General features: G+C 48.9%; 1 protein-coding gene across 2 annotated transcripts; it reads left to right on the forward strand.

The window, feature by feature from the left end:
* Positions 1–7324: 7324 nt before the first annotated feature.
* Positions 7325–10391, forward strand: EGR4 (early growth response 4). 2 transcript variants are annotated; one of them, XM_006045927.4, is made up of 2 exons: positions 7325–7883; positions 8282–10391. In XM_006045927.4, the coding sequence occupies exons 1-2, from the start codon at positions 7748–7750 to the stop codon at positions 9595–9597; spliced, it is 1452 nt and encodes a 483-aa protein (XP_006045989.3). In that variant the 5' UTR covers positions 7325–7747; the 3' UTR covers positions 9598–10391. The 2 variants fall into 2 exon arrangements, with proteins under 2 accessions (XP_006045989.3, XP_044781709.2); XM_044925774.2 differs by having other exon boundaries at positions 7326–7883; positions 8285–10391.
* Positions 10392–14393: the final 4002 nt, after the last annotated feature.

The following is a 14393-nucleotide window of genomic DNA, read 5'->3' on the forward strand; positions in this document are numbered from 1 at the left end:
TGAAAATAAATTTTAGATCACAGTGACCAGTCTCACCCCCACATAAAGAGGTGCCCAGAAAACAGGGAGCACGTCTGGGGGTGGCAGGGGTTATGCACTATTTCTTAAGCGGATATACTGCTTCTCACATCATCTCTCATTGCTACAGTAAGTACTTGTGCTTCAGCTGCTTAATTTGTTCCTTCTAGCTCTCAGTCATCAGATTGTAGGTAGAGCAAATAACATACTACCATTTCACAGGTGAGGAAATGCAAGCACAGAAAGATTAAGAATTTGTTCAGGGTCACAGAGCAAGCTAACAGCAAAGCTGTGTTGGAATCAGTTCCCTGATTCCAGGCTGGAGGTCACTCCTCCATTATGGGATCCCCTATGATCCTGCAGGCCGTGTGTGCCTAGTCTGGCCTTTATGGGGCCTGGTATTTAGAAGTCCTATTGACGTTCCTTCTGTTCCCTAACTCCCTGTTTCAGAAGCCCACGGTACACGATTGATAAAGCCGGTTCTGTTCTCGGCCCCTGCTTGCTGCTGCCTGGGCAGGGGGTCCCCCGGGCCTCCCCGTCATGCCCTGACTAAGGAAGGGTCCCTGCTGGAGTCTTCACATGGCACATTGCATGCATCTGTGGGGCCCACTGGTTGCCAAGCCAAGTATGGCTCCGGATTATTCTAGGAAACAAATACACTGGTTTTCTGGATTGCAGGAATTACTAATTATGGATTTTTATTTGGGGCAGTGCTCCTTGGAGCTGACAGACAGATGGAATAGGTGACTTGCTCCAGGGGCGTTGGAGAACTTGCAGAGCCCAATGCTTCCCAGCTTGTGCTGTCAACGCCTGAGGCGGAGGCCTCTTGGGAGGTTCCTGGCTCCCACTGGCTTCCCATCTCCAGGAATGGCTCTTAAGACCCGAGTGCAAGCCTCAAGTGGTCTCATCAGCTGTACTACCCTGACCCTTAGCCAGATCATTATCTTAAGTAGGACAGCAGAGGTCTTTCCTAGGGTTTCCTACCTGGAATTGAGAATGAGAACCCATTAATCACAGAAGGTAGGCATGGAGAATTCAGAATCCGCTAGTTGCCAAGTTTTCAGTCACAAGTGAGAGAAAAGAGAAAGAGTTGAAACTGAAAAACTCTTTGCCCCTGGTTCTACCAGCTCCTGACATCAGCTGTGTCTCTATTCCCTTATAGGGTCATTGTTTGACACTCCCTTGGATTCTATGAACTGATAAATTCCTTTTTGGGTCTAAACTAATTCAGGTTGCATTTCTATCACTTTCAAGTAGAAACCTAGCTAAGTGGTGGACAGGGTTCAGGGACGCACAGAGGACTCAGTTGTAGATAAACTGCCTGAGTATTTTGGATCTCAGTGCATTGACCAATCTACTTCAAGGCAGTTTAAGGAATGCTATTACAGGATGGAGGAGGAGAGGTGATTCAAAAAAAAAGAAAAAAATGAGATAAGCACAGGTGCAAGGAAGGAGGAAGAGGCCAGGGAGAAGAGAGGTATGCTGGGGAGGTTGACCAGGTTTCTTTATGATTCCGTTTCTGTTCTAGAGTTCTAGGCCTCCCACTCTACTCTCAGCCTCTTTTTTACCTTCTCAGTTCATGAATTGAAAACCAATGCTCTGAACACCATTACGTAATCAAATAAAAGCACATATCAAGATCCAAGTCCATTATTGCTCACAAATGGAGAAACAGGCTTAGAGACAAAAGAGGTTGATTCCAAACTGCAGGGTGGGTAGCAGCATTGAGATGTCATTCTGTCCATCCCCCTGCCTCTGACCCTCCTAGAACCCACCCTAGTCATACCTCCTCTGTGATCAGCTCTGTACAATGCTGATTTTGCCGAAGGAGGAGTGTAGAATGGAAGATAAGAGAAAGAATAACCTCCCTCTCTCCTGTGAGAGAAGTTTAGAAGCTGCTTTGGGAGAACCTAAAAAGCTTTTTCTGAATGGTTTCCAGCTGCCTTGTTCTCTTCTCTACCTCCACCATGACTCAAACTAGAAAAAAAAATCATAAGGAGAGTGCAAAATCCTCTAGACCCCACGTCCCCACACAATTCATGCAACAACAGCCTCATCTCCAGTGCCCACTGCAGGAATGTAAGGAGCACAAGAAAGGCTCCCACTCAGATGTCTTTGGATGAGGCAGTAGGCCCCTAGATCACAGAAGAGGGAATAATAAGGTCCTATGAAAAGTTTCTTGTCCTTACGAATAATTTTTACAATGTAAATTAAAATATCACAGGAATACCTTTTCCAGAAATGCTTCCTGGTTGGCTCTCATATGCTGCTCTCTGGCCCCAAATTGGAACAATCTTTTTAGAGGAAGGTTTGACAACATACACTGTAATTTTAAATATTCTACCTTTGATCTAGGAATTCTACTTTTTGGAATCTATTCTACGATTACACCTGTAGGTTAGTGTTAACCCTGTAAACTTGAGTACATTTCTTAACCTCTTAATGCTGCGATTTCCCCCATTTATGAAGCAGAGACAGTTAACAGTATTTAATAAGTCATCGTGAGGATTTACATGTACTTGTGAGTACATGTAAAGCTCTCAATACCCCATTAATAGTGCCCATAGTAAGTGGTATACAAATGCTAACTAGCATATTGTAGTGTTATTACCCCTATCAGTACACCAAGTACACATAAAGGGCTGTGCATAGCCAGATTCTTTATAATAGTGGGGGAAAAAACTGTCAAGTTAAAAAATTAGATATATTGACATGATGGAATACTCTGGAGCAATTATTAATTGCTATAGGTTATAAGGTGATATAAATATAAGGATATATATATATACATATACATATATATGGTTATAACTTATAAGACTTTAAGTTAGTCTGTACCATGATTAGGGAAAAAGAAAAACTGTTCAATGTACAATGTCATACAAGAGTATGTATAGTATGATACCATTGGTATAAATAATGACAAGTATAACAATGCTACAACTGAATACATGGAAGATAAGTGAATATGCATGAAGAAAACCTAAAGGCATCAACTTGAAACTTTTTAATTTTATATATCTGGGTATAGAATTGTATGTATCATTTTTCACATTATAAATTTTAATGTTTCTCTTTTTTCAATGAGCCTGTGTTACTTTTGTGGTCATTAAAAAAAACCAAACAGATATTGAGAATCCAAACCATAAACCAACAACTGAACATGGTCAGGGAAGAGGAGGGGTACAAAGAAGGACCCTGATGGTGGGTCACTTGCCTCGGGGACAGATACTGGACTCCTTCTGGCCTAGTGGCCAGTGAAGCATAGGGGCACTGCAGGATCTTGGGAAGGGGCGCTACATACTGCAGAAATTGCAGTTGGAAACAAACTTCATCTCTCCTGCAGCTTCAATGGCCTTACTCTGTGTTAGTCGGGTGTCTGGATCTTGCCTCTGCCCCTGCTTTTAAATAAACCCTCTTGGGAGAATAATGAGAGCCAGCGGAAGGGGAGATGGGAAAGAAGAAAGGAAAGGGAGAGTGGGTAGAGAAGAGAGGAAGAGAGGAGAGAGAAACGCTGTGTGCCTGCATCTCCACGGCCCCAGGAAGTGGGACGTGGAGCTGCTCCTCGGCATTCTGTGCCAGGAGTCGCCATGGAGACTGAGTGCTGGCCTCTTCATGATTAATACTCTGAGGCAGCTGTCTTCTTGGAGTCTTTTAAAATATACACTATTATTTGAACACAATGATATTTAGAGCAGAAAGATCAAGGTGGGGAGTGGGGGAGGAGACAGTAGCATTACCAGAATGATGGCAGGGTCTGGGCCCTTCCCAGAAGAGAGAAAAGGGAGGCTTACTTCTCTGATCCCTCTCCCTCCACCCTCCCTGGATCCAGAGCTTCCAATCTCACCGCCTGAGACATTAGCATCCGCATCTGAAGGGCCTGTGCAGCGCCTGGCACAGGGCTGTATTCAATGAACATTTGATGAATGAATTTGTTCATTCATTAATTCATTCAGTAATTGTCTATTCAATGCTTGTCTAGAAAGCAAACTCTCCTTCCATCACCTTTTCCCACGGAAGCCAGAAATTTCCTCTCGCTTTCCCCACAATTACAGCTAGATCATCACCACCAGCACTTTCACACTGGCTCCCAAGAGCCTTGCACGCCGTCCTCCTCAGCATGTGTCTGAGATGACCCACCGTGTTCCTAATGGCACTCACTCCAGAGAATTCTTGCACGGATGGATCCCAGCCAGATGGAGTTTGTACGTTTGAAAAGCTAGAGGAAGATTCTCCACATATAGCCATTTTAATCTTTTTGTAAAATGAATGATCTTTTCCTAAATTATCTGACAGAGTAGGCTAGCCTGGGCTTGACTGTCAGTCCCACCACGAAATAGAAGTGTGGCCTTGTGTGAGTTGTTGAACATTTTTAAGTGTGTTTCCTCATCTGAAGTGGGTCTTCAATTCATTATTCCATGGAGCTTTTGTTCAGTGCCAAATCCTAACCACTAGACCACCAGGGAATTCCCTATGATCTATTTTTAAGCTGTTAAAATTTGGGAGTAAGATGGGCTGAGCTGCAAAGGGCTACAAAATGCTCATTCCCCCTTTATCTTCCCTCGTCCTCCTCAAAGAGCCAAATGTAGGTGCAGCCGCCCTCCAGAGGTCCCATGTGTGAGAGTATGGGTGTGCGCACGCACTGAAGGTGAGGACACGGGGGCGGGAATGTGGGCCAGCCCACACCCAGAACACGGGCTGTGTCCCCTGTCTCCTCTCCTACTCTCTCCCCTTCCCAGCTCTGCCTCCGGGCCTGGCCTCAAACAAAAGGAAGTTGGACCTTTGTCTTAACACAGACTTAGCCCAACAGCCCTTGGCAAAGAGCAGCAATGGCCTGGGAACTTGCCAAAGGAGTAGGGGAATTATCCATGACTAAGAAGGAGAAGGAATGCTGTGGCAGAGGGAAGAACAGCAGAGGGATGGAGAACCTGGGGCTGGCCAATCTGGCCCGACGGGGCAACCTGGGGAGCCTTGGACACCGGCCTAGTCAAACTTCCCCCCTCCTCCTCCCTCCCAGGCAGCAAGATGCCAGCAAGGACTACAGACATGTGTGCCCCGTGTGTCTGGTACGGGCTCACCTGGCTTTGGCAATGCATTTGGATTAGGATTCAAATCAGGGTCTGAAATAGAGTATAAAAGAAATGGTGGCCTGTGTGCCTAATCCTTACAGACAAGTGCTGAGCTTCTGTATTTCCTACATGGAAACACATGTGCTGCTAACATGGAACTATGTCTACGGCATTTGTTAGGTCATTCTGGACGTACGTGAATTCCAGGCACAAGAAAATGAATGCAAGTGTGTCAGCATGTGTTTTGGGGTGATTATATGATGCCATATTCTGTGAACACACTTTAGCACTGTTGTGGAATGGAGATGGAGATATATCTCACAGTCTTTGTAGAACAAAAACCAAAATCTACCTTCTGATCCATACTAGGCACTTAAGGAATAAATACTGAATGAACAAACATTGAGAAGTTAAATGAATAAATGTTTGCATAATGAACATAGGGTAAACACATGAGCATTTGGTGGGTTTTGGGCATTGCTGGCACTCTCCCTTGAAAAAGGAGGCTGGGCAAGGGGGGCTTGGAGGTATACTGCCAGTCATGCTAGAGCCCATCACCCCTGAATGACTTTGTTTCCATTCCTAAGGACAGCTGCCCTCCATACCAGCTGGCACCCAGAGTCTCAAGAATTGATGCTCTTTGTAGAGAAAAACATACTTAATTTACTTAATTTCCTAATTTGGTCCAGAAAGGAGTTAAGTGAACTATAATACAAAATAAAATGAAAAAAATTTTAAGATGAAAAAATAAAACAAAGTAAAAACTATAGAAGAAGAGAAAGGGGATCAGGAGGGCAGGTAGGCTTCTTTGCTAGAGTTGTCTAGCCTTCTGTAGCCAAGAGCCACAGCCTCCTTAACACTAGGAAATATATTTGTTTAAGTTTTGCAGAAGAATCCCAATTATTCCAGGAACTGATTCCAGGCATGTATAGCCTATAAATTCTCTGTGTGCTCCTGGGCAAAAAAAAAAAAAAAAAAAAGACTACTATAAAGGCATCTCAAACCTTGTGGGTGAGCAGGAATTGGCCCTACTTCTCTGGAGGACAACTGCCAGTTGTATCAAAATTTTACATACTTTTAGATCTAGAATTATACTCTTTGCAATTTATCCCACAGATATATTCACATTTATGCACTCAAGGACTACAACAACGATGGCAAGCAAAGGACTGGAAACTTTCTATATGCTAATGGATGCAAGGAGATCCAACCAGTCCATTCTGAAGGAGATCAGCCCTGGGGATTTCTTTGGAAGGAATGATGCTAGAGCTGAAAATCCAGTACTTTGGCCACCTCATGCGAAGAGTTGACTCATTGGAAAAGACTCTGATGCTGGGAGGGATTGGGGGCAGGAGAAGGGGAAGACAGAGGATGAGATGGCTGGATGGCATCACTGACTCGATGGACGTGAGTCTGAGTGAACTCCGGGAGTTGGTGATGGACAGGGGGGCCTGGCGTGCTGCGATTCATGGGGTCGCAAAGAGTCGGGCACGACTGAGCGACTGAACTGAACCGAAGGACAAATTGTTGTCCCTTGCAGTGGAGTACTATACAGCCTTACAAAAGAAGGATCAAGCTCTTTATGTTTGGACATGAGTCAATCTCTCAGCTGTTACAAGTTGGGGAAAATTCTACTGCAAGACAGTGTGTATGCTTGCATATGTATATTTTTTTCTGAAAAAAAAAAGGTGGGTAAAGAGAGACCTTTACTTTTCAATCTTGAATATACAATTTTGTGCTAATTGACATTTTCTCTCAAGACATGACTCTTTTTAATTTAAATGTTATTTTTCCTAGCACAAACTAACCCAAACCAACAAAACTATTAAGAAAATAAAAAACACACAGACGTGAGCAAATACTGAATTTACGGCAATAATCTCTACGGTTTATTGAGTGCCCCTGTGCCTAGAATTTCATATGCTCTAATCCATTGACTCTTTATAGCAAATTTATGAAGTAGATATGTGTATCTCCATTTCACAGGTGAGGAAACTGACGTTTGGGGAGATGAAACGACACAGCTAGCAGTTGACAGAGAGAGGATTCGAACCCAAATTATGGAATCCCTAAGGTCACGCGGTCTTTTTTAGCCGTCCTTCGGCGTCTGTCTACAGGGGAGAAGAGCACTTTCTAGACGTCCGGACCCACGCGGCGCAGCGCCCCAGCCAGATGCACCCGCGCTCCCGGCGCGCACGGGGCTCCACGCTTGGGGAGTGCGCGCGCACGCAGCGGCGCGGGCCCGGCGACGGCTGAGGCAACGACGTCACAGCCCGAGTTTTCCTTTTCGGGAGTCCCCGGCACACATCCTGTGTCCATGTTTGGGCATTTACGTCACGGCGGCAGAGCCGGGGCCTCCCGAAATGGCAGTGGCCCGGGGAGTCGGAAGCCCTGAGCCAGCGCCGCCGCTGCTATATAAGTGGGGGGGCCGAGGGTTGGGGGAGCCCGGTTGCGCTTTGGAGAGACGAGGAACTGCCACCTCCCAGCGCTAGGGCGCTTCAGCCACCCCTTCCCAACACTTTCCCAGAGGTGAGAGCCAGGAGTCCGAGCATCTAGGTCTGTGAGGTGCGGGCGCCCCGACTGTCGGCTCCCCGCCATTTGCGCGCCCCCAAGCCCAGCGGGCGAGGCCACAGGAGCCCCGCCGCCGCCGCCGCCGCGCCATGCTCCACCTTAGCGAGTTTTCCGGCCCCGACGCGCTCCTAGTAAAGTCTACCGAGGGCTGTTGCTCTGAACCCAGTACCGACCTAACCCGGCTGCCCGCCAGGGACCCACCCGCAGCCACCGGCTATCCAGCAGGTAAGGAGCGAGGCCAGGGGTGCTCAGACGGCGGCGCACCGCGGGGACGCAAGGTGGCTGAGAACAGGCAGGGATGGGGATGCTCGAGCGGTAGGGATAGGGGCGGAAGGAGATTCGGGGTCTTGTGGTGCGCACCCCCAGTCCCACCCACACCGGGCCTCCAGCGCCTCCACAGGAACCTGTGCGTGTATCGAGGCGTCCTTTTGCTTTTGCACGTGTGTTTTGTGTGTGCATGTTTGTATGTATGTCTTGGGGCGTATGCCGGCTCCTGCTGGATCGGAATGTGCAAAAGGCACTTTGCGTGTGTCAGCGAGCACCGAGGGCTTCTTGGGTAGGGGCTGCGGGCTCGGAGGCTCCGGCTTTGATGTGCGCGGAGCTGATTCCTGCTCCCTCCTCAGCAGGTGATTTCTTGAGCTGGGCCTTGAGCAGCTGTGGCGCCGGGGAGTACTTAACCGACTCCGGCCTCCTGGAGGGGCCTGCGCCCACGCCTCCCCCTGGCCTCGGCTACAGTGGTAGCTTCTTCATCCAGGCAGTACCCGAACACCCGCACGATCCAGAAGCACTCTTCAACCTCATGTCGGGCATCCTAGGCCTGACACCTTTCCCCGGCGCTGAGGCGGCAGCATCCCGGTCTCCTCTGGACGCCTCTTTTCCCGCAGGCTCCGACGCCTTGCTGCCAGGTCCGCCAGACCTTTTCTCCCCGGATCCGGGCGCTGCTGCTTTCCCAGAGGCGTTCTGGGAGGCCTCGCCCTCGGCAGGCGCCCCCTCACAGTGCCTGTATGAGCCTCATCTCTCCCCACCCGACGTCAAGCCAGGCCTCCGGGCTCCTCCGGCTTCCCCTGCTCTGGACACTGCCTCGGCCTTCAAAGGTCCGTACTCTCCATGGGAGCTGCTCTCAGCCGGGGCTCCAGGGAGCTGTGGGTCACAAGGAGGCTACCAGGCCGCCCCGGAGGCCCGTTTCCCCACGATGGGGGCCAAGATTGAAGACCTGCTGTCCATCAGCTGCCCCGCGGAGCTGCCGGGTGGCCCTGCCAGCAGACTCTACACCATGGGGACCTACGATGCTTTCCCGCTGGCCCCGGGTGACTTAGGAGAAGGAGCCGAGAGCCTCCCGGGGCTCCTGACCCCTCCTAGTGGGGAGGGAGGGAGTAGCGGCGAAGGCGGAGAGTTTCTAGATGGTACGCAGCCTGAGCTTTCCCCGCTGGGCCTTCGCAGCGCCACGGCGGACTTCCCGAAACCTCTGGTGGCGGACATCCCCGGGAGCAGCGCCGTGCCCGAACCTCCTGTCCCGCCGCCGGCCCCATTCCCCCCAGCCAAGGCGCGACGCAAGGGGCGCCGGGGCGGCAAGTGCAGCGCACGCTGCTTCTGCCCTCGGCCGCATGCAAAGGCGTTTGCTTGCCCGGTGGAGAGCTGTGTGCGTAGTTTCGCGCGCTCCGACGAGCTCAACCGCCACCTGCGCATCCACACGGGCCACAAGCCCTTCCAGTGCCGCATCTGCCTCCGCAACTTCAGCCGCAGCGACCACCTTACCACACATGTGCGCACGCACACGGGCGAGAAGCCCTTTGCCTGCGACGTGTGCGGCCGCCGCTTCGCGCGCAGCGACGAGAAGAAACGGCACAGCAAGGTGCACCTCAAGCAGAAGGCGCGCGCCGAGGAGCGGCTCAAGGGCCTTGGCTTTTATTCGTTGGGCCTCTCCTTCGCAGCCCTGTGAGGGTGAAATGGGTTGTAGATTGGGGCGCCGCAATCTGGCGCGCAAGAGAAAACCTGCCCCCACCTTCCGCCCTCCTCCCCACTCCTCTGCCCACTTTTTTCCGGCACGCCCTAGGGCGAGCCTCTGGTCCAGCTTCTAGTTCCCTTGAAGCGCCCGCCGCACACACCCTGTTCAGCACCAGCTCCACGGACAGCTCCCACGGTCTAGGCGCTGTTTCTGAGTCAGCTGCGCTTTGGAGGGAAGTTCTCGGGCCACCCCACTGAGTAGGCACTTACTTGGAACTTAAAACACTCTTTGTAACTGGCGCACGCCCCACGCCCCCTCGAAGACCCCCAGAGACAGGCTGGGGTAGCGCCGAGCTGGTCTCGCGCGGGATTTTGTACAGCAATGTCGTTTTCAGCGGCCATTGGTTGTAACGTTTTGCTTTGGGGTTATTTCCTTTTTGTTGTTAATTTTTGTAAAGCAGACGCTACTCTCAAGCAGTTGACAGAACTGTTTATTTTTGCAATTAAAATTATTGTGCTAAAAGCTTACTGAATCGGCCATCCAAGCTCCTGACCATCCCTCTCCACCCCCCCTCCCCCATGAAGATGTGTGCCAGAAAAGAAAGGAGATGTCATGCTCATGGAGTCATTACACACCTATTATCAGGCACAATGGCATGTGATAGGCATTCAATAAATATTAACGAATGAATTTAATCACAGCTGACGTAAGGGTTCAAGGTGTTTCTGGAACTTGAGAGTCGTTGAGAGGCTTAGGCATTAAACATTGTGCGTATATTATCCTCCTTAGTCCTTGCAATCTTGAGTGTAGCATAAGGAAGCAAAGTATGTAACTTTCTGGGTAACCCAGACAGGGTCAAACTCAGATCTGTCTGGTTCCAAAGCCAATGCTTTTTTCCCAGCTCCAGTATGGCGGCACCTCAGCTTAAAATCACTGTTTGGAAAGGCATCTTAGCAAGAGGTGAAATAGATTTGGCAACTAGAGGGAGCTCCAGGCAGTAGCAACAGCAGCAAAAGACTGCAGTATTTCAGAGCTCCTTGTGAACGCCCAGAGTTTTGGTTATAACAACCAGTGCGTTTGCATCTGTATAAGAATGACATGCTGTCAGGGCCAGAAGGGACTCAGCATTCAGCTAGACCACTGATGAGAATAGCCAAGCCCAGTAAGGAGAGGATGTTTGTCAGAGGCTCACAGTCAACATTAGTTGCTTTTCCCATAGCAGTCCATTTACCACCTAGTCATGCAATGACCACAGCCCCTTCTCCCTAACTCTCCTTCCAGGTGAACATCTGTGGCTTTGGTGGGGGAGAGGGGCGGGCAGAAGCGGGGAGTGGAGCTAGGAGGATGGTGAGGAAATATGATCCTCTGATGGGGAAGGTGGGTAATGGGTGAATCTTGGCCCTCCCTTTACTCCCTAAATTCCCAACCCAAAAGCTTTTACTTTTCCTGGCCATCTTGGGTAGGTGCTGGAGTATTAAAACTCTGCTGTGCACCCCATCTCTCCTCCCTGATAGCTCCTCTCTGCTATGGAAAGGATAGAGCCTGTCTGAGGACTTCTTTCTTTTCTGAGCTGAGCTATTCCTGAATTAAGAGGGTCCTACAGCCCTAAGATGCCAGATCAACCCAGCTTTTGATCCTTTGGCCACTTCATTCCTTCACTAACTCAGATGTGCTCGCCCTCCACCCCCACACTCTGGTTGACAAGAGACAAAATTATTAAGTCAGTGAATTCTACCCATTTTTCTCCCAAAGTGCTAAGTGCTTTCATGTGGTTGGGTACCTTGTATCTAATAAACCAGTCTGTGGTAAAGGATTCACTGCTCCCTCCTCTAGGAGGGGTTTCCCTAGCTTAGACAGTAAAGAATCTGCCTGCAGTACAGGAGACCCAGGTTCAATCCCTGGGTCAGGAAGATCCCCCGGAGGAGGGAATGGCTACCCACTCCAGTATTCTTGCCTGGAGAATCCCATGGACAGAGGAGCCTGGCGGGTTCGACAGAGTTGGACATGATTGAGCGACTAACAGTTCTAGGAGAGTCAGCACTTTAATAGAGTAGCCTATACAGAGCAATGTTTAGCCCTGTAGTGAGTCTCAAATGGTGGGGCATCAGGCACTGTAATAGGGAAGTGGTAGATCGATGGAGACATAAGATGATGATGACTCTCATTATCTTACTATTTAAGGGACCACACCTTTCACTTTATAGGCATAGACCACCTGACTATACTTCCCATGCAGAGTAGGGTAAGAAAGAGCATAAAGACCCCAATTTCAAGCAACTGGTTTCAAACTACACAACCTGAACAAGTAAGAAGGGCAGAAGGTGAGTGGTGTCTGACCACCCCTCCCCTGCCCCCTTCAGCAGCAGTCCATCAAGTACTGTCAGCTCCAGCATGTCCCACCTTGTCCTCACACCCACCTAGGCTCAAAGTCACTGATAAGAAAATTGCACCCCAAAGAAGTGACTTAGTAGTGGTGCTTGTACTAGGGCCCAGCCTGGGTTCTAGAACTCCCAGCTAAGAAGGCCCTCCTGTTTATTTCCAAGAGAAACTGCTCCATTTACTGGAACTTCCCCTAGGAATTTTGAGGGAAAAGAATGTTAGGCCAGAGATGGAAAGGATTAAGTGAAACACTCAGAAAATTGTCCCAAACCAGGACCCAAACATAATCGGGGACAAATAGCTCATTTTCCTTACTCTCTCCTATTTTTAATTTAGTCCTCAAAAATGTGGGTGTTTTCCCAGACTTAGTTCTGAGACCCTCATTCCCCATTTCAACACTCTCCTTGGAGAGCACGTTAATTCCTAGGCTTTCAGCTATCACTGCTACACAGATGACGTCTAAGCCAGCCAGCCCTCATCTCTACTCCAGCTGAAGCCCATGACTCTGAATAATGGGGACGTTATATGGGGATGCTCTATTCAAATGCACTATTTCAAAAACAATTTGTTTAAAACCAAATCATCCTTTTGTATACCCAGTTTATGCTAATGGAGACCACCATTTGTTTGGTTCTCAAAATCACCTAAATAACTACAATTCTGTGGAATTCATTTTTTACCCCTCTCTCCACCACATCCAGGCTGTCAACTCAGACTTACTGGATCTTACTGAAGTTCAAAAGGGTCTTACACACTCTAATTCATGGTACATTGCTTCCTTTTATGTACTGTCCTTTTTAGCTTGTGAGATCATCTTAAGTGGGGATTTACCTGGTCAGTAATATTCTGTAGCCTGGGTTGAGGGCATGTTTCTCCTGATCAGTTTTGTGCTTGCTTCTGCCAGGCATTCCAGGAATATCAACTGATGAAGGCCAATCTTTATGTTAATTTCTTGGCTTGGGGTTCTTATATTATGCAGGTGTTGTGAGTTCAAACTCTAACTCAAGTAGTTACAGCTTCTCAGAGGCAACTCCCCTTCTCCACCCAGGGCGCAGTTCAGGACAGACAAGCAATACGGGAAGGTCTTCCTTCTCCATACCTCCACAGCACATCTTGTGCTCTCATCTGTTGGTCTCAGCTCCCTTGTTCTAGTCCAAGTAGATTTTCTTCCCTTTCTTGCAAGGTCAGTTGGGCCTTTCAGATGTCTGTTATGTCTTGTGAATCAGTCCATGCATTCTTTAGCAGGAGGGACTTGGGTTTATTCCACAATATTGCTGAAAACTGAAGCCAGAAGATACAGAGTCCTCTATTAAAATATTTCCCCCATTTATCCTCTGTGGGCCTATTGCCAACACCTGAGTCCATGCCACCCCCTCCACATACACAAACACCTTGGCTATGACAATCACATAATAATTGGAAAGATCTTACAAGAACATCCTGACTGACCCCTCATTGTACGGAGTAGGAAACTGAGGTCCCAGAAGTTGGGATTTTCTTAAGAGCGCACAGATGATGAGAGACTGAAGTGGACCTTGAATCTGGGCTTTCCAGGTCCAAGACCAGCACATTTCCATATATCCACTTGCTTCACAAGTATTACCATATCTTGGGCCTGTGGTTACCAATTTTTTTCCTTTCCAGTGCACCTGAAGAATTTGACACACATACACATCAATAACAAAGCCTCACTCAGATCCTGGCTCTCATCGTGGAAAGACAGGGAAGAGTAATAAGAATCTTGATGATGTGGGACATGGGGGAGAGTTTGACAAAGCAACTGAGAGTGCTATTTCCTCCCTCTTCACCCCAACTTCTGGCCTTGTTTGAAACAAGCTTGTACTATACCAGACCGCTTCCTGTGGTCCCTCTGCCTCCATTCTCTCTCCTCCCCCACCGAAGCCACCTTCAGCGGAAAACGTGGGGTCCCGGCGGCACAGCACTACTGATATAATAGTGTTTTATTTCCAAACTGACCACAGCTTCCAGCTTCCTACAAAAAATACACTGCAGTTAAAGCCCTCCATATCTGACCCAAACTTATTGTCCATCCTCTTCCGTCTTCTCTCCCTTCGCTCTGTCCTGTCCCCTCCACCCACGTGAATCCTCCCACCAAACCCTGCAACTACTATGCTTCTTCAAGGGCAGAGACCTTGTCTGATCCACACATGCGGCCACCGTATCACTATGCCTTCTGCCCGGTACACCTTAAGTGCCTAATTATTGTGCTGACTGATTGGCCAAAAACAAAAAGGCCTTAGGCCTAAAAGGAGAAGAGGAAAAGAGAAGGGGCTGAGAAAGGAAGGAAGGTGGTTGGAGAGCATGAAACTGGGAAAGGGTCAGGAGGGAGATGGGAAGAAGCGAGACTGAGGCCCTGAACCAAGCCCAGGGGCCCCACGAGTAGGGCATAC

The sequence above is a fragment of the Bubalus bubalis genome, chromosome 12 (assembly GCF_019923935.1).
Source record: "Bubalus bubalis isolate 160015118507 breed Murrah chromosome 12, NDDB_SH_1, whole genome shotgun sequence".
In the NCBI taxonomy this organism is placed as follows: Eukaryota; Metazoa; Chordata; class Mammalia; order Artiodactyla; family Bovidae; genus Bubalus; species Bubalus bubalis.

Excerpts from the sequence above, each read along its gene's own strand:
- EGR4 (XM_006045927.4), top strand. The coding sequence starts at position 7,748 with ATGCTCCACCTTAGCGAGTTTTCCGGCCCCGACGCGCTCCTAGTAAAG. Across the intron at positions 7,884-8,281 it reads AGCCACCGGCTATCCAGCAG|CAGGTGATTTCTTGAGCTGG; the intron begins GTAAGGAGCGAG and ends CTCCCTCCTCAG.